Source organism: Corylus avellana, chromosome ca4, assembly GCF_901000735.1.
Source record: "Corylus avellana chromosome ca4, CavTom2PMs-1.0".
NCBI lineage: Eukaryota > Viridiplantae > Streptophyta > Magnoliopsida > Fagales > Betulaceae > Corylus > Corylus avellana.
This window is the reverse complement of record NC_081544.1, coordinates 29726845-29752599: the sequence shown is the minus strand read 5'-3', so window position 1 is coordinate 29752599 and position 25755 is coordinate 29726845. Positions and strand designations below refer to the sequence as shown.

The 25755-nt window shown below is 38.5% G+C and overlaps 1 protein-coding gene across 2 annotated transcripts in view; it reads right to left on the bottom strand.

The window, feature by feature from the left end:
* Positions 1-720: 720 nt before the first annotated feature.
* Positions 721-25755, bottom strand: part of LOC132177128 (MAP3K epsilon protein kinase 1-like) — a 39430-nt gene continuing 14395 nt past the window's right edge. The window contains exons 8-25 of one of the 2 annotated variants that reach the window (XM_059589353.1): positions 21641-21772; positions 21219-21290; positions 17655-17758; positions 11806-11920; positions 11302-11688; positions 10139-10471; positions 9998-10042; positions 8603-8782; positions 8398-8481; positions 7920-8011; positions 7733-7816; positions 6055-6349; positions 5484-5976; positions 4732-5117; positions 4483-4617; positions 2075-2481; positions 1254-1368; positions 721-1001 (exon numbers count right to left, since the gene is read on the bottom strand). In XM_059589353.1, coding sequence (XP_059445336.1) covers positions 825-1001; positions 1254-1368; positions 2075-2481; positions 4483-4617; positions 4732-5117; positions 5484-5976; positions 6055-6349; positions 7733-7816; positions 7920-8011; positions 8398-8481; positions 8603-8782; positions 9998-10042; positions 10139-10471; positions 11302-11688; positions 11806-11920; positions 17655-17758; positions 21219-21290; positions 21641-21772 — 3636 coding nt within the window. In that variant the 3' untranslated portion in view covers positions 721-824. Of the gene's footprint in view, positions 1002-1253; positions 1369-2074; positions 2482-4482; positions 4618-4731; positions 5118-5483; positions 6350-7732; positions 7817-7919; positions 8012-8397; positions 8482-8602; positions 8783-9997; positions 10043-10138; positions 10472-11301; positions 11689-11805; positions 11921-17654; positions 17759-21218; positions 21291-21640; positions 21773-25755 lie in introns of both variants that reach the window. The other variant, XM_059589350.1, reaches the window with a different exon arrangement.

Genomic DNA, 25755 nt, shown 5'->3' with positions numbered 1-25755 from the left:
ATTAAACATAAATGGAAAATATTGGAGATTATCGTGTAATTGATCACGTCAACATAAATGGAACCAAATTAAACGAGATTGGGAATCATGACATAACGGACTAATCCAATTAATGCATTATTTCCTAAGCGACGAGAATGGGATGGTGTGAGCCTCGACGAGACTGTAATATGAAAAGGGTGCCCCAGGTCAAATGGGCTTTTTGATGAGGTTCATTGAGGAGATTTTGGGGCTTACACCACCTTGAACATATATGTCAAGGATTCACAGAGATGTCCTAGACATATCGAACTACCATGAATATTTTGATCATTTCACAACTCCAATCAACAATACAACAGACTTTACGAATTAAGAGACCAATCGAACAAATTTAATAGACCAAAATTCAGTGATTTTTTTTTTTTTTTTTTTTTGGGGGGTGGTTGGGGGTTAAGGGGATGAGAAGGGAGCATAATTTACCACAGAACAAATTTATAAGATACTGCTCTCGTATAATGTATGATCCACAAGCATAATACACGTAATGGGACACTCACTAATCACACTTCAAAGATTTACACACAATTCTAGGAGCCTGGAAAAATAATTTGGGGAGAGAGAGAGAGAGAGAGTGGTCTTAAACCTTGGGTGTGGGTAAGAAAAGAAAGAAAAGAAGATAAAACGATCTAGGCAGCTCACTGAAGAAAAAAAAAGACGGCCACCTTTTTAGGAGTCCTAACGTATCCCAGATAGAGGGAGTCCCACATCATTGGAGGAAGGTGAAAAAGCCAAACAGATATGAAAGAAACATTACACACGGGGGAAAATTGAAGAACCTAAATTTACAAAACGGTGTTTATATGAAGTGCTTTTAGCAGTGAAGTAGCCATTTGCTTCACCAACACTTGGCCCCCAGAGCGTTGCCCATCTCTACGTTCCTCTATTAAATTCTGAAGCTTCTGAGGCAAATCATTCTCCACAATCAGTTGCTTCGGCCGCGGGTGGTGCTCATAAACAGCCTGCGATATGAAAATTTTGAGCATTAACCAAAGGAGGCCGAATAATTCCGATACAAAACTTCCACTCAACTATTAAATAGCAAAACCAAAGAATTAAAAAGGAATAAAGAAGCTTCATCATAATAAAATGAAAAATCCAGTGATAATAAATTGAAGTCAATTCATTTTCTATCAACCGCTACAGAGCACATAATAATAATAATATTGTAAAATGCATCATAAATAAACTGAGGGGAGAAAAATAACTCTCACCTTTATCAGCTTAAGCAGATTAAGGCGAGCTATAGCATCTTGATGGTCCAGCCTTGCAATGAGCAATGGTGTCAAACCAGTAACAGCCAATGTCGTATTGATTCGAGATGATTTCCTGCAATCCAGAAATGTAATGTTAAATTCATAAAAACCCTTAGTGTGCATCCTTCCCCTGCTATCCACTGAGAGAGAAAATAGCGGGCAGAAGAAGAAAGAGAGGGGGCCGAGGGAGTGCACAAATTTGTAAACCAAAAGAGTCTGCTCCCCTAATGCTAGACAAGGCATATAAATAATGTGTCAAAGTAGAGCGTTAATGGAGGACAACTCAAGTTTTGATGAAATCAAAAGAAAAGCAACCAATACACAGCCATGCTACACTATTTAAAATTGGTCAGTAAAAAACGGAGGTAATCTTAGAAGCCACCCTTCATCCCACTCCCCAAAAGAAGACAAGAAAGAGAGAAGAAACCACATAGCATGCAGTAATGATCATCTATAGGTTTTCAAAGAGCCAGTGCCTTGTGCACCAGTTTTTCAGTTAATAAATCATCTTTGCAGATTTTAATCCATCAAAAAGTTTAGCGTCGGAAAAAACCACTAAGAGAGTTATCCCAGAGTCATTGCTATGCATGTTTGATCTCCATATCAACTGAATATTAGGCCTTTAAGTTTATGCCAAACTATGTTTAACTCTCTTCAACTCCTCAATACGGGGACTCAACAATTGTGAGGATGCTCACACAAAGTCGATTTTCATAACATAGAAGTACAATCTTAATTCATAAAAAAAAAATATATAGGAGAGATGCAAGATCACTTACGTGATAATTTTCAAGAATGGCTCCAATATGTGTACAAAATGTTGTTCTGGACAGCATTGGAAGAACTTGACCAATTTCTGGACTGCATCTTTTTTCAGCAATGACTGCTCCACTTTCTGGTTGTCATTGTCATGAGCTAAGCAAACGGCAATAGAATCCAATGCAGTCACAGACCAAAATTCATCCTCAAGAAGGCTCAAGTACACATCCAACCCACCATGAGCCCTTAATTGCTCCCTTGAGTTACGAGATGCATGAGCCATATCACACAGTAGGGGCAATGCATATTGTTTCAAGAGAGAATCCAACATGATAAATTGCATCAAGTGTGGAATAATTCCATTTTCGGCTGCTTGTTCCTGTCTCCTCTTATTTATTTTGCATAGATTAAAAAGTGCATTGAGAACCTTCAGGGACAAAATAAATAGTTAAAATATAATTAGAAACTGGGTAACTGGCAAAAAGTACAATCACTGGGGGAAAACAAGAAAAAGTTGTATGGAAAATGAAAACAAGCTCAAAATTTCTAAAACATAAATGAGTATATTAACAAGCCAACGAAGTGGTAATACATAAGATGTAATATTGAAGATCAAAACTCACATTTATAAGGAAGAGGTTGCAAAAAGTACTATTTATAACTGGCTAGCTAAAGATTTCATTTCAGTATAGCTTCTTTCCTCTGCCAGATAGATATTTCTACAATTGAATCAGAGAAAGGCTACCTAATTCTCAATTCAATTACCTATCCCAGCAAGCAAGTGATAGTAACATCTGAAATTTCAGAACCAGAAAAATCAATGATATGATTTTTTTTTTTTTTTTTTTGATGTCGGGGAACCTCTCCAAGGCAAGGCCCTTCGGATCCACCCCTGCAGAGTAAACCCCGGTCCCGTGCACCACACCTTTGGAAGTTTCGCTACACTGAACTAGTTAAGTCGCTGGTTTTTCACTAAGGAGTGGCCCCAAGGAATTGTTTTCACCCATGAGGTGTTGAACCTTGGATCTTGAAGGGAGCAAACCTCAAGACCAAGGCCTTCACCACTTGGGTCAACCCCTTGGGATTAAAATCAATGATATGATTAATGAGAAATCGGCATGAAAAGAAGATATTCACTTACCACATTTCACAACAAGGGAATAGGGAACATGACCAGCAAAAGTGAGAACGCAAACATTAAGGATTCTCTATCGATGCTCAAAAATTAAGAAAAAAACTTCGCGATTACAAAATCAGCTTTATTAATGCTTCCAGTTCAAACTCTCAAAGATATATTTTAATAGAAATAACTTCCAAAGGTATGCTCTAAACGTTTACATGTCATGCAAACCCTATTGTTTTCCCGTGTAGATTCTCTTCATCAGTAACACATTATAGATAAGTCCAACGCAGTTATCGAATTCCCCTATGCACCTTATGAACTGAGAACCATATCATGTATCCCGATTCATGGCACTTCCACATTCCAATTCCATAAAATTAGCAATCCTCACATACTGTGTTCATCATTGTTGAATAAAGAAGGCATATTTGACTAAAAATCGTTGAAAAAATTACAATATGTTGGGAAGCTAAAGGAAAAAGAAAAAAGAAGATAAAGACTTGTCATATATCAATTTTACATGTCTACACATATGTACATATCTCTCTCTCTCTCTCTCTCTCTCTCTCTCTCTCTCTATATATATATATATATATATAGAGAGAGAGAGAGAGAGGGAGAATGATGGTAACAAGAAGTTAAGATATTAAAGGAGGTCTGTAGAGCATATCGGATACATTAGGCCGTTTCTTTTCTTTTTGATGAAGAAATAGATGTATTAATAAACGGAGAAACAGTCAAGAACTCGAGTGTGTACAAAAGTTCCCCATAAGTACAGCATATCATAGGCAAATACTCTTTTTTTTTTTTTTGGGATAAGTAATAGATTCATTAAGAAAAAGGAGAACACTAGAGTACATGGCAGGTGTGCAATAGTTAAACCTATAAAATAATCAGATAAAAATGACTGGCGCAATTATTTTGATAAGTAGACTCTGGAGCAATTATGCATTTAAAAACTGAAAAAAATTTCCATTGTATTTGTTAGAGAGAAAGGGACAAGTGTCCTTATTCTAGAAGATAGTGAAATGTCCATATGAGGTGCCCTAAATCTAAAACATCGTATTTAGGAATAAATACTGGTGTATGAAAGAAATGTATGTGCGTGGAATGTTTTTGGTGAAATACATGAATCTTAACAGTATTTAAATACTGGTGTATGAAAGAAATGTATGTGCGTGGAATGTTTTTGGTGAAATACATGAATCTTAACAGTATTGACATTCAAACTTCAAATGCAGAATAAATGCAGCTTGTAGCCTAGTCATGCTCCATTAATACTAGATGTAGGTCAAGAAGGTCTACCTCATGATGTATTTGAGATACAAGAGACCCCTCTTTGAGTTCAAGATTTGGAATCAAATATTTAATGGCATCTGCCCGCTGAAGATTTTCTAAGCAGTTTGGATCCGTTGACAAATGATTGATACACTTCAGTATCTAAAGAATGATGAGCAGCAATATAAGAGAGTATAGTGAGATATGCTGCAACACTTGTGAGAGAAAAAAAAAAAAAAAAAAGTTGGAAGAAAAAGAAGAAACTGTTTTAAATACCTTTAAAAGAATAGGAGGCTCTACCCTATTGAACATCTGGAAAAGACGGCTTAGCAAACTTTGGCTACACATGTAAGACTTTACAGTTGTATCAGCTTGGGCGAACTTAAGCAGAAGATCTGCCACCTTTTCGAGGTACTCCCTGGCAACATCTGCATTCAATGTTGAAACCATGTGGGATAGTAACCCAGAGGATGTTGCACTCCCTGGTCTAGCATTTAGGACACCTGAACCAGACAGCACACCAGATGCTGTCTGAGATACAATCCCAGATGTTGAAGCAGCTCCCTCATTAGATGCTATTGGTCCAACCTTCTTACTTGTTTTATGTGAAATTCTAGCACTAGAGTCAAGATTTCCATTTTCTCTTCCACGTTGAGAAACATCTGTGAGACCATTAACAAATAATTCACCCTCTATAGAAATACAGAATATGCCTGAGCCAAAAACTAAGAATTACTGCTACTATTGTATTTTTTGTTAGTAGGTTAAGTGCACAAGGTGAGAAATGTTGAAAGCAGCTTTTTAAGTTCATGTACGAACGGGACATTGGGGTGTGTTTAATACATTAATGAAGGTGTACATAGAAGCCACTTTCTAGATAATGATGTTCACATTCTGGAGGATAACTTCTAAGTATATACTAATCCCAAAGGATGATATGGTTTTGAGGAAATAATACTACAATCCAAGTATCACATTCACTAATTTCAACAGTATGTGAAATTGGGTAAATAAATCCAACCAATTACCTGCAAATTCAGCCATCAGGAAATCTAGTTCACCATTTGTTTTCTTTTCATTAGATACATGTAATAGAGGAAGTACACTCTCATGTTTCTCCAACCCTGAGAGGTGCCGCACATACTCAAGCTGACCAGAAGAATGTCGGGAAGACTCCAACAAGCTAAGAAGAGGACGAACTTGCTCTTGCTGAGAGGCCACAGTTGTAGGAAACCCATTTGATGCACTTTCAATTAATTTCGAAGGCCGGTCTGTGGATGTCCTATTCGCAGAATTAGCAACACGCTGCTGTCTCAGGTCAACATCTGTTCGAGAAGGATCAATCTTCCACCGGTCCAAGTTGTCTCGCTCTTTATTAACTGATAGATTTGAAACTCTCTCTAAAGATGTTGGGTCTGGCAATTTAGAAGCAACTGAAGATTCCATGGCTGAATTGCTAGACTGAGGCCTATCAGGATCTATTGGGAAGTATCGAGCATCTGATTGATTGGCATCTGACCTCTGCGAATGAGAAATTGAAGCACGTGAAGGTTCTTGCATTCCAATTGACATGTGCTGATCTATTGTACCATGCTTAACCTTGGGGAGATCATGCTGATCTGCTGTGGAAATTGGTGCTTCACTCTGAATGAAAATTGGATGGCTAGTGTCCAATTGACCAGAAGATGGTCGTTGAGTGAAACCGTCAACTGGAAATCCTCCCCCAACAGATGTAGAAGCTAGTCGAGTTGCCTCATTCAAGTTATAAAGGGTGTTGATAAGTCTAAGCAGTATCCCATTCTTTGCAGCTATGCGACAGAAATCATTTCTAGGGGTTGATCGCTGAAGCTTAAAGACCTGCCACATGCAGTCAATAGCTAGATGAACCATTTCCCTGGATATAAAGAGCTTTATCAGCAGCTTTGTAAAGAAATATGAAAGAAAAAGAAAAGTAGACAGGAGAGAGAGAGAGAGAGAGAGATGGAAGAAAGAAAGGAAAAAAAAAAAAAAGGAGCAAGCATACATATGATCTACACATAAATTGCAAATAGGTCAACCATGAGAAATGTTAAAAACGTCCTAAAGTGGTTAACAAAGCTGGAAATAAGCATCATATCAGAATCTACCACTAAAATGTAATATAAGACTGTCAGAAACAACATGCACACCAGGCAAAGTCAAAAGCCCTTGAACAATGAGATGGATTGAATATCATCGTGGTCAAAGTTCAATATACAATTTGGTTTTAATTATGATTTGATACGAAAATGTTGAACCGCCATTCTAAAGCTTCAATACATTCCGTCTAATGTGACACCTCTGCCAATTTGTCGAAAGGTGACAATGGAGGGTTTGGGTTTGAAGAAGGTAAAAGGAGAGGAGATAGAAGAGAAGTTCATGGTGGATTTTTAAGGGGAGAAAGAGGAAAGAGAGGTGATTGTTGAAGGGAGCATTCCATGTAGAGCTCAAACAGAGAGGAGATGGAAGAGAAGTTCATGGTAGATTTTTAAGGGGAGAAAGAGGAAAGAGAGGTGATTGTTGAAGGGAGCATTCCATGTAGAGTTCAAACTGGGTGGTGGACACAACGATGTTGGAGTAACCAATTCTGATTGAGGGCCAACTGCTTAGGAGCTGGCACTGTGAGTTGTCCAAATTGGCAGAGGTGTTCCAATGTGATCGTTGTCGGTCAAGAGAGATAAGACAAGAGAGAGCATAGAGTTTTTCTTTTTCTTTTTGTCAAGTAAGCGAGAAAGAGAGGTGCAAAAACTGGGTTCTGCTTTTGCATCTGTTGACGAGTTAACCTAAAATTATTTCCTGTTGACCAATGTTCTCCGTCTGTGTTGGACACTCAAAAGTGTGAAAAATATTTTCGAAAACAATTTACGCCAAAACAAATACAGCTTAAATAACTTCAAATTGACAATAACATATATTCACCAATGCCATTTGAACCAAAGTTGTATGTCCACCCACTAGAGGGAAGGGCATTGAGTAAGGGAGGGTCACTGCCATGATGTAGCTAGCTATCACCATTAAACTTAAGGAGGGACTAAAAAATGGGCATCCAGTCACCCATTAGATAGTAGTGTCTTCAAACGCAATGAGATGCACAAGCTCCCACAAAACATTCAATTACTCAATACTTAGGCAATTTTACTTATGCCATTTCTGTATAACTTCTTTCACTTCTAAACCAAAATTGTCAACTGAAATGTACTTCACTAAGTAAAGCTCCAGAACATATATTGTTCCATCCATGGGATAAACAACCACAAACCTGTACTTCGCATAATCAGCCTCTAGAAATCCCACCAAAACAGGAATTCCACGGCAAGCTATGAACATTTGCAATGTCAAGGAGCTGCACAGAAAAGAAGCCTCCAAAGTGAATTCTAAACTCCCTTAAGAAGAGAGAGAGAGAGAAAAGAAAAAGGCAATAATAACACAAGGAGACAACTCTGTACCTTGACTGACAAAGCTGCTGCAAGAAATAAGCTGCTTCCATGCGAACTTCCCGAGGACGATCAGCAATGGCAAAGTTCATTACCAGAGGAATCTATAAAGTAATTAATCAATAACATAGGTAAATTTAGAGTAACCCCATATTCTAGTCCATAGACACAAAAATCATGATGTTTAGACCGACTTCAACAGTAATACTAATGCAGATAAAGAGGCTTTAGCCTCAAAAATTATTCCAGTCTTCCTCAATTTGAAGATAATAGAAAGACTTAATCTTTGCTTTAAAATCAAAAAGAGTAAGCTACCCAATTCTTCTGGAAGATTAAAATGCGGAAAGTTATATAAAGAAGTACAAATATTCAATGGAACTAACAATTGTTCAAGGAACCTTGAGTTGGAACCATCCCAAGGTAACTTTTCATAAATCTTAATAGTTGCTCAACAAGAGAACATAAAAACCAGAATATTTGTAGTACTCACCAATCCAACAAGGCAGGCATTTTCTTGGAAATCAGTGCTATCTTTAATTATCTGATTTATAATTTGAAGCACAGCACATATAACCTGCAATATTTGGAAGAATTCATACCCGTAAATTTAACTGTTATCTAAGTTAAAAGATTATGTTAGAGAAGGGGGGAAAAGAACTTTAGAAATCAACCCTGTAGAACAATAGATAACATACACGAATTTTAGGAACTTCTAGCAAATCCATTAGAGGGAGCAAACCATGCTGGGTAACAAAAACAATTTTCTGTTCAGGGCGTTGGTGAAAGATACCAATAAGTTTCTGACAGGCAGACACGATCACATCTTCTGATTCGTCTGGTCTCAATGACCCAACTACTTTGCTAAACTCAACAGCCTAGCAAAGCAAGAATACAGTTAAGTTCCTTAGTTATCCGTATTCAAAAGCATATACAGAGCTGTAAATAAAAAATGCATTCCAATCCAATATGCATGCTGGGCGAAAACCACTCGATCTATATAGCATGGTTGAGTAAGTGTAGCAGACCAAGTATAGCACATTTAATCCATAGAAGATACATGATAGCAATCACAAAAAGCTGCTAAGATTTTTTTTTTTCAAAAAGAAAATCTTTTGAAATAAATGTTGCTCAGTTCAAACATGAAGACACTTTAATCCTCAGAATAGAACTAAAACTTACAGTAGCCAATGACAGAAAAGGGATCAGGGAATAGCAAAAAAATTTAAAGTTCAGAATGCCAAAAGTAATCATTCTCAGAAGCCTAGTTCAACTATCCAAAAGGAAATTCAAGATGCTATCCATAGAATTAAGCTGGGTGGAAAGAGTGTTTGGAGTATACATAATTGTAGAGTACATTCAATTTTTTTTAAAAAAAAGGTCACATGACCACTATAAGGCAAGCTATGCTTTAGGTATAAAATATTAGACAAATATACAATAGAAAAGCATTTCCATGAATTGAGATTAATTAAGATGAGGAAATAATTAAGACGAGGATGTAATGGTTGTTGAGTGGCAAAAAAATAGGATAAGAAACCAATATGTCCACTCAAAGTTGGTGTGGCATCATTGATGACAAGATACGAGTATGTCCCAAGAGAAGGCATGGACATGCACAAGCAAGATCTCTATATCCATCAATGCAGAAAAGAAAGGTTTTGTTTCTGGTAAGTAATAAGATTGTATTAAAACAAAAGGGCGAAGCTTAATACACAGGATATATATAAAAGAGAAGACAGTAAAAATGGCATGGCTAAAAGTAGTAAAAAAAGATATTGACCATAAAAGATGTGAAAGACTGAGTGGCAAAATAGGATCCACATAGAAAGAATGTTCATTTCTATAAAAGCATTCAAAATTACAGTACAATTAGACATTCTTGCAATTTCGACACGTCAAATAAATTATCAATGTTAAAAACAAATGGATTGCCCCCGAATATTGAAGAGAGTCCCACAATAAAATAATTTACACCAGTGCAAGGGAGAGACCATAGAGAATTGGAAATCAATATTATAGTTGAACCATTTTCCAACAATCAAGAAATTTCACAGGTTGACTATGACTTATTGTTCAAAAGAACAGTGTACCTGTAGGGGAAACAGATTTTCTCCGGCCAATTTGTCATCAAAAACCTGGTAAACAAAAATAGAAAAAGCAGAAAGCATCAGGCATAATGAATAAAGACAAGTGTCATGTTTGGAAACATCAACCACACGGACTTAACATACCAGACCATCAATATCAATAGCATCATCCTTTAGAACACCCATCATTAGTTTCAAAAGACCACCACCACCATTTGCCTGCCCCATTTCATTCTCCATTTGTTTTTGAGCAATTGTAGCCCTCAACTTTGTAGCCAGGTCATTTTTCCCAGCATCAGTTACAGATGAATTGCCATGGGACATATATGATGTTGACGCTGATGTTGAAGCTTCAGCTGCCCGATCCTCCAGGTGTTTATCCAATGGATGAAATAGATCATCCAAGGACGCATCTCCTGGAGTGTCACTAAATCTACTTAGCTCATTCTCCCCTGAAGTGACTGACATCTTCACCGCCTTCAAAAGTGGCAGTTACAAAATCCATGAGATTCAATTTACTAATCCATATGCAAATTCAAATATTCATAATACTGATAATGAGGGAGGAGAAAGAAGGCGATGATAGTTTCAAGCTCCTTATGAAACTTGATCCAAAGTCCTTGATACAATCATAACTAGACTTTACTAAAATGCAAGAAGAAAATGTGAAAACCAACACTGAACTCAAATATCCCTGCCTATTCTCAAGATTATGTAGTATGAAACACAGAGAAGATAAAAAAGCAGAAAAAAATGAGAAGCTATGCAACCAAAGCTACTGATCAGAAAATTATAGAAACGTCTTTTTTAAGAAACCCAGACACAAGACGATGGTCAAACAAATCAACCACAATCAGATAACAGCCATCAAAATATGGATAAATAATTGCCAGACATTTTCACTTGCAGTCCACTAGACAGTGGCCACAAACATTGATTAAACTAAGATACAGACAAAAAGGGAAAGGGGAAAGCTATGAAATATGAGAACACTAAAAAAGAGGAGCCAAATGAATTCATGAGAAGTGAAATTGAATAAAAAACTGGATCTTTATGTATGCCCTTTACAAGTATGCAGGATTTGTTGGTGCACTTATAACAATATCCACTCGATTGTGTATAACAATAACCAATCAAAAGCATAGTGAGTAATTAGAAGAATACGTCAGTAAGAAGTGCAACTTTACCTCTATTTTATTTTATTTTTTTATAAGTAAAGTATCAAAAAACCTATTATCTTGACTTCTTTGTCCAAAACTTGATAAGTGCAATTTTACCCTTTTTATTTTTATTTTTTATTTTTTTACCTTTTGAAAACTATTATCTTGACTTCTTTGTCCAAAACCAAACGATCTATTCCCGACATGGATAGAGCTTCCTTTTCCACCATGTTTTTCAGCTACACTTTTCCTTCTTGATTCAGGAGATCCCATGTTACCATTCATCAGCACTTCACTATGCTCACTAGTATGTGGTACCTCATGAAGCTCAGTTGCCTCAGAGGTAGAATTTGAAGATTGTGTGCCAGAACCAGTTGGAACGGATGAATTATTGTGGATGGAAAAGGTAGGAACTTGATCTAAATCTTCTAGATTTGCCTCTCTTTCCTCAATAATATTAGCATCTGAAGCATGATCCCTGTCAGACGTGCTCATATCTGAAACCTCAGCTGATGACTCTCTTTTCCTGGAGTCCTGGAATTGAAATGATCCAGGTTGTTAACATAATGTAAATAAAATTCAATTTAAATTCCAATTTTTTACAGAAGCCTATAATTTGCTTCCCGAGAAAGGTCATCAAATGGTTCTTACAACTTTAATTTCAGGATCGGCTACTTCCACTTTATCGGCAGAAAGGCCTTCAGCAGAGCTGTGATTATCACCATGAGAGATCTCTGCATCCATTGAAACGTCTTCCTGTATATTTCTGAAAAAATAAAAACATAAAAGATGAAATCAACATAATAAAACTAATCCCATCAACAATGCTATCATCTTTTCCCTTCTCCTAGAAAATGCAAGCTATTAAGTTTGAATATCATATGAGGAAAACAGGCAAATAAGGAAAACCATGCCACATAATAAGTTCCCCCACATATATCTTGGGCATACACCTGGAGCAAACCCCATAAATGTGAAGAGCAAAGGTTAGCTCAAGGATTGCTACTAGCATACACCACAATGCCATTGTCGCACCCCCAACCCAGCCAAGCTTGGGAGGTGACAATCCCTATCCTTAAATGCTCCACTCATCCTCGGATGATAATGCAACAAAAGTAATCAACTTCCAAAAAATACCAAAGTTTTAGTCTAATTTAACCACACGCCACCACAAGCTTTTCACCTCTTTCCAATAATTCCTTCTTGTCAATCTCAGCCTTATCATATCATGCTTAAATGAGAAATGACTTAATGCTAGAGAAACATTTTCAACTTATGTAAAAAGCTATGAAAATACTACTTATACTGGTCAAACATCCCACATCACTAGGACATACATACATTTCCACCCTGAAGAGTTTGTTATTACATCAAAGAACTTAAGGCTACATCTTCGTACTAGGGCTTTTATACAAAAACAAAATATGCGATACTAGGAACAGTACTATATTACTACTACTAATTACACCCCTGAATCAGCAACACAGTCAATAACAGCACTAGGATCAAACTCCTTATGGAGTAAGAGAGTGGGAATATATAAGGAGGGGGTGAGGAGCATTTTCGAGTTTTATTAGATATGAGGTGGGAGATGGGTCCAAGATAAGATTTTGGCATGATTTATGGTGGGAGAACAGTCTCCTGAAGATAGTTTTTCCAGAATTGTTTAGTATTGCTCGATGTAAGAAGGCATGAGTGGCAGATCATATGCAGTCCTTTAATGGAATTATTTAGTGGAATATATCTTTTACCAGACCAGTGCATGATTGGGAAGTGGGCTTGGTCACTTCTTTCTTTAATCTTTTGTACTCTATCAAATTAAGACAAGGTGGCAATGATAAAATATGTTAGATCCCGTCTAAGAAGCGGAAATTTGAAGTAAGGTTCTTTTATCATGCATTATCTATTCCTGCTGGTTTTCTATTTCCTTGGAATAGTATTTGGAGAGTGAAGGTCCCTTCGAGAGTGGTGTTCCTTGGGTGGACGATGACGCTTGGAAAGATCTTCACATTGGATAATCTGAGGAAGAGAAATATTATAGCGGTGGATTGTTGTTGTACGTGTAAGAGAAGCGAGGAGTCCATAGATCTTTGAAGTAGCAAGAGAATTATGGGTCTCAATTTTTCATCTTTTTGGTGTAGAATGGGTAATACCTATAGAGGTAATTGAGTTCTTAGCAAGTTGGAGAGGTTAGATGGAAAGGCGTAACATCTTAGAAGTTTTGAGAATAGCATCTTTGTTCTTAATGTAATGCATTTGGAAAGAACGGAATGCAACAAGCTTTGAAGATCATGAGATTTTGGTGGTCGAGCTAAAGAACATTATGATTGCCAATAAATTTTTTTTTTTGATAAGTAATAATGATATAAAAAAGCGCAGAGGGGCGCAACCCACATACACGGGAAGTATAAAAGAGAGCGCCTAAGAGGGAGAGAAATGAAAAAGGATATCAGAGAAACTAATCCCTATAGGAGCAAGCCAAGCGGCTGTCCAAGAATACAAAGTAAAGAAGAAGAAATGGGTCAATTCCTCTATGGTCCTAGTAGAGTTCTCAAAGCATCTAGCATTTCTCTCATTCCAAATACACCACATGAGACACAGAGGGATCATCTTCCACAATACCGCGCTTCGGGAACGTCCTCCCGACCACCAACAATCGAACAAGCCCCTCACCTTGCAAGGCATGACCCAATGCAACCCAAATCGATCAAAAATAGTATGCCAAAGAATGCTCGCGGTCACGCAATGGAGAAGAAGATGGTCGACTGACTCTCCATTCTTCTTGCACATACAACATCACTCCACTATCACTAGGTTCCTCTTCCGCAGGTTGTCATGAGTCAAAATCTTGCCTAAGGCCGCGGTCCACCCGAAAAAAGCCACTCGCATAGGTACCTTAGTACACCAAATGCTCTTCCAAGGAAACACCTCATGATCTAAATTAGACAAGGCCTTGAAAAGTGACTTAACCTTGAACTTGCCTTTCTTAGACGATGACCATCGAATACGATCCACAGAACCTGTGGATATCTTGCAAGAGTACAACCGGTCCAAGAAAGCAGAAATCAAATCCATTTTCCAGTCCTGTACGGGCCGTACAAAAATTACATTCCACTCGACCACCCCACTCCTCCACATGAAGTTATCCTTCACCCAAGCTTCTTTATGTCTGGCAATGTTGAACAAGGATGGGAAAGCATGCTTCAAAGCGGAATCCCCACACCAAATATCATGCCAAAAACGAACTTTCGAACCCACCCCCACCTCAAAACGGATGCCTTTGGCAAAAAAATCCCAACCTTGACGAATGTGCTTCCATAAGCCCACACCATGGGAACCCGAGACCTTCTTTGTGCACCACCCACCATCCTGATCTCCAAACTTAGATTTGATAACCTTATACCACAAAGCCTCACTCTCATTCGCATATCTCCAAAGCCATTTACCTAGGAGAGCTTGATTAAACTGATGCAACTTTCGAATGCCAAGCCCGCCGTACCGAAGGGGACGACAGACTTGATTCCAATTTACAACATGCATCTTAGGCTCGTCTCCCATCCCTCCCCATAAGAAATCTCTTTGAACTTTCTCAAGTCTTTTAGCTACACTCATAGGGATCGGAAACAGAGACAAAAAGTAAGTCGGTAGATTAGAGAGCGTACTCTTAATGAGAGTTAAACGACCTCCTTTAGAGAGATACATTCTCTTCCAACCTGCCATCTGACGCTCCATCTTTTCGATCACATCATTCCACATAGCTGTATCCATATGCGCCGCCCCAAGAGGGAGACCCAAATACTTCATAGGCAAATCGGCAACACTACACCCAAGGATATCAGCTAAACCCTCAATGTTCTCCACCTCCCCAATAGCCACAATTTTAGACTTTCCAAGATTCACTCTCAAACCCGAAACAACTTCAAAACATAAAAGAATGAGCCGCACATACCGGATTTGCTCGATCGAAGCTTCACAAAAAATCAAGGTGTCATCAGCAAATAAAGAGTGAGAGACCACCAACTCCGATAATACCCTATTTCCCACCGAGAAGCCAGTCAAAAAGCCTAAGTCAACCGTCGCATTCACCATCTTACTCAATGCCTCCATAACAAGCACAAAAAGTAACGGAGAAAGCGGGTCCCCTTGCCGAATTCCCCTCGAGCTATTAAAGAAGCCTTCCGAAGAACCATTCACGAGAATGGAAAATCTTACCGACGTAATACAACACTCTATCCAAGCCCTCCACCTCTCGCCAAAACCACATCTATGCAGCAGATACAACACAAAGTCCCAATTAACATGGTCATAGGCCTTCTCCAAATCTAATTTGCAAAGAACACCTAGCACCCCTGACTTCATGCAACTATCCACACATTCATTTGCAATAAGAACCGAATCTAGGATTTGACGACCCCCAATAAAAGCATTTTGAGAGTAGGATATGATCTTACCCAACACAGTTCTCATCCTGTTGGCAAGAACCTTAGATACAATTTTGTACACCCCTCCCACCAAACTAATGGGCCGAAAGTCCTTCATCTCCACCGCTTCCGCCTTTTTTGGGATCAAGGAAATAAAAGTTGCATTCAAGCTTTTCTCCAACTGTCGTCTATGATGGAACTCGGCAAAAACAGCCATAACATCATTCTTAATAACACCCCAACAAGCTTGAAAAAAAGCCATGGAGAAGCCATCCGGACCCGGAGCCTTATCACCATCCATACCTTTAACCACCTCCCAAACTTCCTTTTCCTCAAAATCTCTTTCTAACCACCTTTTATCCTCCTCATCAATGGACAAAAAAGGCTGGTTGTCCATTCTAGGTCGCCACGTGCTTTGTTCCGAGTATAAGTTTCGATAATACCTCACAATGTGATCTTTTACCTCAGCCGGATCATCGGATAAAACGCCGTTAATACGAAGCACTTCCACACGATTATACCTGTGATGAGAGTTAGCCATTTTATGAAAAAAGTGAGTATTGCGGTCCCCCTCCTTGAGCCACAAAGATCTCGATTTTTGGCGCCAATGAATTTCTTCACACAACAAGGTGTTCTCCAAGTCTTTTACCATATCCGCCTTTTGTGCCTTCTCCTCTTGGGCTAAGCCCCTTACCTCTGCCAACTCATCCAACTCCTGAATACCTCCCAACAACTCTTTTTTCTTCCTCCCAATGTCCCCAAACACCTCCTCATTCCACTTTTTCAAATCCAATTTAAGGGATTTCAACTTCTTAGCTGGCACAAAACTAGGTAAACCCTCAACCGAATAAGACCCCCACCAAGACCTAACCTTGTCAACAAAACCTTCAGCTTTAAGCCACATATTTTCAAATCTAAAGCATTTATTACCTCCGCAAGGAGCCCCACAATCCAATAGTAAAGGGAAGTGATCGAAGATCAAGCGCTGAAGTCTTCTTTGCGACACTGCAGGGAAATGATCTTCCCAATCCAAGGATATCAAGAATCGGTCAATCGTAGACCAACTCTCATTTTCTTGATTATTAGACCACGTAAATTGACCCCCCATCATGGGCATGTCCACCAAGTTGTTCTCTAAGATGAAGTCCAAAAAATCCATCATGCTAGTGGAATAGTAAGAAACACTGGAACACTCACTAGGAAACCGAACAATATTAAAATCCCCTCCAAGACACCAAGGAACCTCCCACACATTCATCAAACCCGCCAGTTCTTCCCAAAGGGCCTTTCTTTCCCCATCCTCATTCGGACCATACACTCCCCCAAAAGCCCACTCCCAGTTGTCCTCCACATTTTGAAAAGAGCAATAACTTGTGTATAAAAGGATTTAATCATTGTGTATAATAGGATTAGTACGGCATACAATAATCTACTTCATTGTGTATAATAGGTGTTGATTACTTATGATGATTTTCTTTTTCGCTTTTCCACTTCTAGTTAGGTGATCCCGTTGTATACTCCCAGTGTACTTTGGGGTGCCTTTACACTTTTAATAAAACAATTTATTACTTATCAAAAAAGAAAGTACGGCATACAATAATCCACAATTTTCTAGTTTTCCTAAATTTTTAGAATTTTGCTTTTCTTTTTCTCCCTTTTAGGGGTCTCTCTTACATACTTTATGTATATTTGGATTGCACCCCTTCGCGTTTTTTAAAGAGATTTGATTACTTATCAATTTTTTTTTTTTTGGATAAATTTATCAAAAAATAAAATTAACTAAACATCACTGGCCACACTAAATATAGTGCATCACACTTCAACCGAGATACTAACAATATATGACCAATAACTATAGCGTAAAGCCTCGTACATGGATAAATGTTTGTGTAATCAACAGTTCAATTTCCAATAAAAAAATGAATCAAGAATTCTTTATTAGTTAAATACTTCAAACTTATGATAAAATCAAATCAGCAATCATAAGTGATAAAACTGATCATGTGGCCAAGAAATGTATGAATGATACAAGGATTTGCTCCACAAAAAACACCAAATAAAATAACATTATATGTCTACCTTAATGTTCCGCTATGACGGAGAGGAGATTGCAAAGCACGCCTACAATTTTGTATCCAAGGGTGAGAAAGCAGTGTTTTTGCATCAGGCCTTTGCCTAGCATCCTGAAGTGTGTAACTAAATGTCAGATAAAGAAATTATAAGGTTACCAATAAATCACACATCAGATAACGATTCAGGTCTAATCAATAATCGGATTCCACATATGCATATCGCGTATAATTCATTATCCCATGGCCACCAATCAAAATTTTTTTTTTTTGATAGGTAATGGCCACCAATCTATAAGATTACAAATCAGAATAGTTGAAGTTTCCAGAGTAAGTTTAGACAAGCCAAAGAAATTTAAGGCTGTGATGTTCTCAATTTGCACTAGGCAACAGATGCTCAGATGTTCCTCCCTTTTACCATTGATAAATGACTCCCGTGTACATATCCAAGAGAGGAATACTTACCTACTCTACCTTTTGCCATTCCAGTCTATGATGCCCAAAGACTGGGAAACAAACAGAAACTTCCCATGGAAAGGAAGCTTGTGACTCAGGAAAGACAGGGTTTAGAAATCAGACCCCTGGGTTTGCCTTGCAAAATATCAAGTTGTCATTCGCAAACAAAAGAATGGGAAATATGAAGCACACCAATGTTCCTAGACCCCACAGAAAAGCCTAAATGAAATCCCCCATCTACAGTAGCAAATAGCATTTTACTTAGAGTCTCCATTACAATGACAAATAGCAAAAGAGACAAAGTATCTCCTTGTCTCAAACCGTGAGAGCTACTGAAGAAACAAGAAAGAATGCCATTCACCAAAACAGAAAAGTGCATTGAAGAAATAGAATGCACTATCCAATTATGCCATTTCTCACCAAAACCACACCTTCCCAGCAAGTATAATAAGAACTCTCAATTGACATGATCGTTGGCTTTCTCAATGTCTAATTTGTAAAGCACACCTGCCTCACCAGATCTGATCTTATTATCCATGCATTTATTAGCTGTAAGAATGGAGTCTAGGATTTGCCTACCTCTGACAAACACATTCGGGGGCTTCGACATAATCTTCTCTACAACCCTTTTCAAGCTACTTGCTAGGATTTTGGTAATAATCTTGTGAACTCCACTCACTAGATTAACAAGTCATAAATATTTAACATCAACAGCCTCAGAATTCTTCGGAATGAGAGTAATGAAAGTGGCATTAAGGCTTTTTTTTCAAACTTGCTTCTAGCATGAAAATCATGGAAAACCCTCATAACATCTTCTTTAATTAAAAGAGAGACCACCCCGTTTAGGCCACTAATTGAATTGCTATGAATAACGACAAGTGTAGAACTGCAAAACATGCTCACTTATTTTCGTAGAATTTGAAGAAACAGAGCCATTAACCACTAAGGAATCAATGGTGTTGTTTCTTCTATTCGAATTAGCCACTCAGTGGAAAAATTTTGTATTCTTGTCTTCCTTTTTCAGCCAGAGGGCCCTCAACTTCTGTCTCCAACTCACCTCTTCCAAAGAGTAGCCCTCTCCATGTCACTAGAAATCTCAATCTTTCATGCCTTTTCCTCATCAGATAAATATCTTTCTTCCTCAATAACATCAAGATCTCACAATTCATCCAAAAAGAACCTTTTTCGGCTTTTCAACATTGCCAAATACCTCCTCATTCCATTTTTTTCAAGACAACTAGGGGAGCCTTGAAAGCTGTAAAACGACAACCATTGTTTCACCTTATCCAAAAAACCCTCAGATTTTAGCCACTTATTCTCAAACTTGAAATACCCTATGCTCCTAACAACATCAACACAATCAAGCAATAAAGGAACATGATCTGATTAAACCCTCCTCTAAGAAACACCAGGAAACTGGGCTTCCCTGTCAATTCTAGACCACGACAGAGGATCACGGTTATTAAACCTTACCATTTACAAGAGGGAGATCCATAAGACCTTGTTCAAAAATGAACTCTAACTCCAACACAGCTAGGGACAAAAGGAAATTGCTAGATCTCTTGCTCGGCAAGCGATGATGTTGATAGTGTTTTAGGATGATGTTGAAATTACCCCCAATACACCACGGTATATTCCACCAACAAAACAACCCAGCCAATTCATCCCAAAACACTCTTCTGCCACTATCAACATTAGGGTCATAAACACCCGCGTAAGCCCACTCAAAGTTGTCATCGACTATTCTAAAAGAGCAAGCCACAAAATAAGCCCCCGCACACTCCTATCCCACATTAACAGGATGTCTCCAGAAGTCCCTATCAAACCCAAATTACATCAGTCCACATGAAGACAACCCCAAAAACTGCACACAACAGCCTAGACATGAACTCGTTTGGTTTCCTGTAAACAAACAATATCAGTCGTCCATTCCCTAAGAAGATTCCCTATTGTCAACATTTTATCCCTCTCATTTAACCCTTTCACATTCCACGTCAAATCTTAAGTTCATAAAGAGCTTGCTGGACCCATTTCCTTGCCCTCTGCCTATGCTAGATTGACCTCCTCATTAAAGGTCATAATTGACTGAACAAGCTAACCTCAGCTAACGGTGCCTTCGGTTCGCTGACCTGGAATGAGGACTAGAAGGACTTGCTAGTCCATTATGATCTCTGCTCACTTCAATGGTAATAGGAGAAACTTGTATATCCTACCTCCTTTTACCTAGCTGGATTTTCTCATTTTGATTTTCTAATATGAAAATAAATAAATAAAAGTGTATATTCTTCTTATCTGAACATTTATCCAAAGTGAGAGCTTGTGCAAGATGTATGGTCCCCCTAGTTGGGCATGGAAGAGCTTTAAAATGTTCATGTTCAAGGTATGTCCATCTTCAGCAACATAATGGAAACTCCTTCCATGCTATGATCATTTGCAAATCCTTGGTTCCATCTAAAGTGTTTTCTCCTTTGGACTATGGTAGTGTACAATCATGGACCATAGAAAACCTCATTGCATAGAATAAGTAACAACCATTTTTTACTGCAGAAATTTACCAGGAAGAGAACACCATTAATTCGGTTATTGGGTATTCACCTCCAAAGATTGATCTAATTCTTGAGGAGATTTCACATACTCATCGTACCACCTACTGCCTATTTTAACGCTTGGGGATGGAAGAGCTTGAAAAGCATGATGATATGCAGAGCTATGGAAGACCTAGGAAAGTTTCATTCTTCACTTCCCAAACCAGTGAAAAACAGAACAAAACAATCAGAACAGAAGTGAAGAATGACAAATAAAAAAAGGCTATAACACTTGGTTGCCTTTTGGTCAAAGTGTAATTGTCAGAGCTAAGAAGCCCGTAAGACCATTCTTTTAACCCCACATACATCTGACACAAGGATTTCTTCGATTAAATAAGGATTGTAATCTAAAACTACCCAGGCGAAGAGAGACAAATAAAAACTTCTTATGGATTAAAAGAATGATTTAATTCATAATCATAGTGGAAGAAAGAGACAGAGTAAGAGACTAGGCACCAATTAGATAGAAAAATTCTCGTCATAGCCTTATACATAAAAAGTTTTTTTACCAAATAAGTAAACTACCACCTCACCTTCTTAAAGCATTGACGCAGAAAATCAGTAATGTCAGGAGATAGACTGTCAGGTATAGGAGGATGCTCATCCTGAAAGAAAGGTGAAGAGAAAAACTGTGACTATTGCTAGCCAGAGAGTAAAGCATATAATAAAATAGCTGCACATTTCATGAACACAAGACCACCAAGAAGGAAAAGTGCAAACAGAAAGTGGAGCAATTTTGAGCACTTAATGATAGCAATCAGTAAAGCATGATGATATAACCGTTCCTTCTCCCAGCAAAAAGTAAAACTGATGAGTAACTGGAGCTGTCTAAGCCAGATGTACAATGAAACCAAATTCGCAAAGAGAACTCCATGGGATCCACAAGAATTAATGCAGAAGGCTCCCTCATCCTAATGAGTCAACGACAATAATCAATAAAGACAGATGGGCACACCTGAACAATACGAAAGAGAGCTGGCATCGGCTGTAGATCATAATAAGGAGGCACACATGTAAGAAGTTCAATCACAGTGCAACCAACGCTCCAAATGTCAGAAGCAGCACAGACCCCCGACATCTCAATCACCTGAAACAATCACAAGTTTCATCAAGAAGAAGTCTCCCTTCAGCAGATGAAAATCCTCTAAAATTCCTAGGGTTACTTTGTTAAGAGTTGAAGAAGTTGGCACTAAATACTTTGTTCTCATGGAAAGTGACTTGGTCTCACTCACATGTGTCTACATTTTCTGAATTTTTAGAGCTTTGTAATTCATTTTCTATACGGTAGGGGTTACTTTGTATACATCCTGTGTACTTGGATTGCACCTCTCTATGCGTTTGATAATATATATTACTTTATCAAAAAAAAAATTCCTAGGGTATTCTACCATATAGATTTCCTCAAATCCTAACCACTGATTGGAATTACAAGGTTGAAATATAACCATATTACCATTTATCATTTTTAAAATATAGAAGAATATGATAAACCTTTACCCAACCCGTGTGGAGGGGGCACTTTGCACAGTGTCCCCAGGATCTAGTCGGCGCAAAGCCCCAAATATCCCGATTATCAGAAAAAGAATATGATAAATATTGAGGCGATAAGTGTTGCATTAATAAAAGTTATAAATGCTGATATGGCAAAATCCCAACCATTAAATTTGAAAACAGAGATTTGAGAAAATCTACCTAAAAGAATACTCAATGAATTCTAGAGGATCTTGATTCAAAATCTATCTAATAGAATACTCAATGAATTCTAGAGGATCTTGATTCCCCTTTTAACACCTTCATAACTGCATAAATCTAAGGCAACTTCTTCTTTTCCTTTTCTTTCTTGGCACAATATTGGATGGTTTCTGTATTTAACGATGCAGATTCTGCATGTCAAGCAGAAAACAGAGAATATTTTGCTTGTTCACAGGTGCACCCTGACATGTAAGGTCATCCGCTATTGAAATGCCTCAAGGAGGCCTATATGTGTTATTATATAAAAGGTGATGGGAAAGACCATCTTATTTTGCAAAATCAGCACTATAATCAGAAGAGCCAAATACATATTTGACCCAAGGCAATGTTAAACTCGCTGTACAAAAAAAATATGTTTCGTAAGCAAGAAACATCACATTGAATAGCTGGAGAACTATCAAACATTTAAGGAGTATTAATATTTGCAAAGCAATAATTGGAACTAGAGTATATGACAGCACTAAGTATTAAACTAACTGAACATAACAAAATAGATTATATAGGCAGATGAATACAAATGGAACAGTTATGTACCAAATCATGAAACCTAAAGAAGGTCTACAAACATCTAAGAACTAAATATGTGCATGCATGGCATCTGCCCAATCAGGCACACTATTTTTTTTTTTTTTTTTTATAAGTTAAAAAAAAAAGGCATATATCTACATATGCACACTACTCATATGTATACATATATCTACATCAATACTAACATGTAAAAACAAGTATAGTAATGAAACATTCATTGGACAAATATTCACCCTTTTCGTAATTACAAAAGTATCCAAATTAATGTATCCCACCGTAAATATGATTTCTCAGTTTGTTTGGCCCCACTCAAAAGAGATTTTCTATACTTCTTATATTTCATGAGTCGCTTCCCTTAATCAGAAGCAAAATATTTCATGAGTCGCTTCCCTTGTGCGACACCGGTTGTAAATTTGGGCGGAGACTCCCCTGCAGTAGAGGTATCTTTGTCTCAGGAGTCCTTCGTCCCAAATTCGTTGGATGAGGAATCGTTGGCGGGTTCAGGAGAGGGTTTACATTACCCAGGTTTGTAAAGAAGTTGGCCTCTCTTGTGATGGAGACGAAAGGAAGCTCGAGGAGACCATTGGGATACTTATCGCTGACAACAAAGGTAATGAAATGGAAAGGGAAGAGGTTACGCCTCCAGTCAAAAAAGGTAACAGAGAGCTTAATAATCTGCAGTCTTCTGTTAATTTTTTGGAGTTTGCTAGGAGGGACAGGAGTAAGGGGAGGTTCAATTGAGTTAAATCATGAAGCTCAAGATTCTTTCATGGAATGTGAGAGGTTTGAATGAGAGGGATAAGAGGTTGAGGGTTAGAAATCTGCTCAGAAGTTGGACGGCAGACTTAATTTGTTTTCAAGAGACGAAGTTGGATTTTATTTCCTTCAGCTTAGTGAGGAGTTTATGGGGCTGCCCGTATGTGGAGTGGTGCTATGTTCCTTCTATCGGGGCTTCGGGTGGCATTTTGCTCATGTGGGATAAGAGGGTTGTTGAGAAGATAGATGCTGTTTTGGGTAGTTATGTGGCGGCTTGCTCCTTCAAAAATGTTGCGGATGGTCTTGTTTGGGCGTTTGCGGGGGTGTATGGGCCTAATAGAGTCAACTCCAGACGTCTTCTTTGGGAGGAGCTGGTAGGGGTTATGAGCTGCTGGGATATGCCGTGATGCATTGGGGGGGACTTCAATGTTACTCTTTATCCAAGTGAAAGGTCGAGGGGAGTTTTTTTTCAGGCTGCAATGAGGGATTTTGGTGAGTTCATTTCGGAGCAGGGCCTCATGGACCTCCCCTCAGCTGGGGGGATCTCCACCTAGTCTAATAATCACTCTTGGTCTAGGCTTGACCGGTTTTTAGTCTCTACGGATTGGGAAGTTCGTCATCCGGATTTGCGGCAAAAGAGGATGCTCCGGGTTTGCTCCGACCATGCTCCTATTATTCTAGATTGCAATCCTTCCTCGGGAGGCAAAAGACTCTTCAAATTTGAGAATATGTAGCTAAAAGAGGAGGGCTTTGTGGATAAAGTTCGTAGCTAGTGGGTCTTGTATCATTTTCATGGTACCCCGAGTTTCATCCTTTTTAAGAAGTTGCAAGCTCTAAAATGGGACATTAAAAGATGGAATGCTCAAGATTTTGGCAATGTGGGGGCTTGTATTAAAGCCCGTATGGATGATCTTAAAACTCTTGAGAGGGCGGAAGAAGAGAGGGGTTTATCTACTGAGGAGATTGAGAGGAAAAGTGTGCTTGCGAGAGAGTTAGAATTCTCCTTCCTACAAGAAGAAATCAATTGGAGGCAAAAATCCAGGATCCGTTGGTTGAAAGAGGGCGATAAGTGTACAAAATTCTTCCATCGGATTGCTAATGCCAACCGTAGACAGAATTATATTGAGTCATTGAATATTAATGGCACTACTTCTTCTGACCAAGAGGCTATTAGTAATCGTATCACCCATTTTTATGAGTCGCTCTTCACGGAGACTCTTAGTTGGAGACCGAGGTTGGATAATCTTCACTTCGACATGTTAGATGTTGATGAGTCCTCTAGTTTGGAAGCTCCTTTCGAGGAAAGGGAGGTGTGAGAGGTGATTAAAAAAATGATAGGGACAAGGCACCAGGCCTGGATGGTTTTTCTATGGCTTTCTTCCAAGATTGTTGGGATGTGATCAAATTGGACATTATGGCTGTTTTTGCGGAGTTCCATGATAGAGGTAAATTTGAAAAAAGGCTTAATGCTACATTTCTTGCTCCTATTCCGAAGTCTAATGGGGCATCCGATCTGAAGGACTTTCGTCTAATCAACCTTGTGGGGGGGACCTATAAGATTATTGCTAAGGTCTTAGCCAATAGAATGAGGAGAGTTATGGATTGGGTCATCTCCAATCCACAGAATGCTTTCGTCAAAGACAGACATGTTTTGGATTCGGTTCTTATTGTCAATGAATGCCTTGACAGCCGAATCAGATTTGAGGATCCTGGCCTCTTGTGTAAGTTGGATATGGAAAAGGCTTCTAACCACATGAACCGGAAGTTTATACTCTACTTGTTAAGAAGGTGCGGTTTTGGTGAGAAATGGTGCTTATGGATTGAGAATTGTATCTCGTCTGTGCGGTTCTCGGTTTTGATCAATGGTTCTCCTTCCAGTTTCTTTGAGAGTTCGCGTGGGGTGAGACAAGACGATCCCCTCTCGCCTTTTTTGTTCATCTTAGTTATGGAGGCGCTCAGCAGGATGATCAATGTTTCTATCAACAGGAGTTTCATCAATGGTTTTTATATGGGTGCTAGAGAGTCTGATCGGGT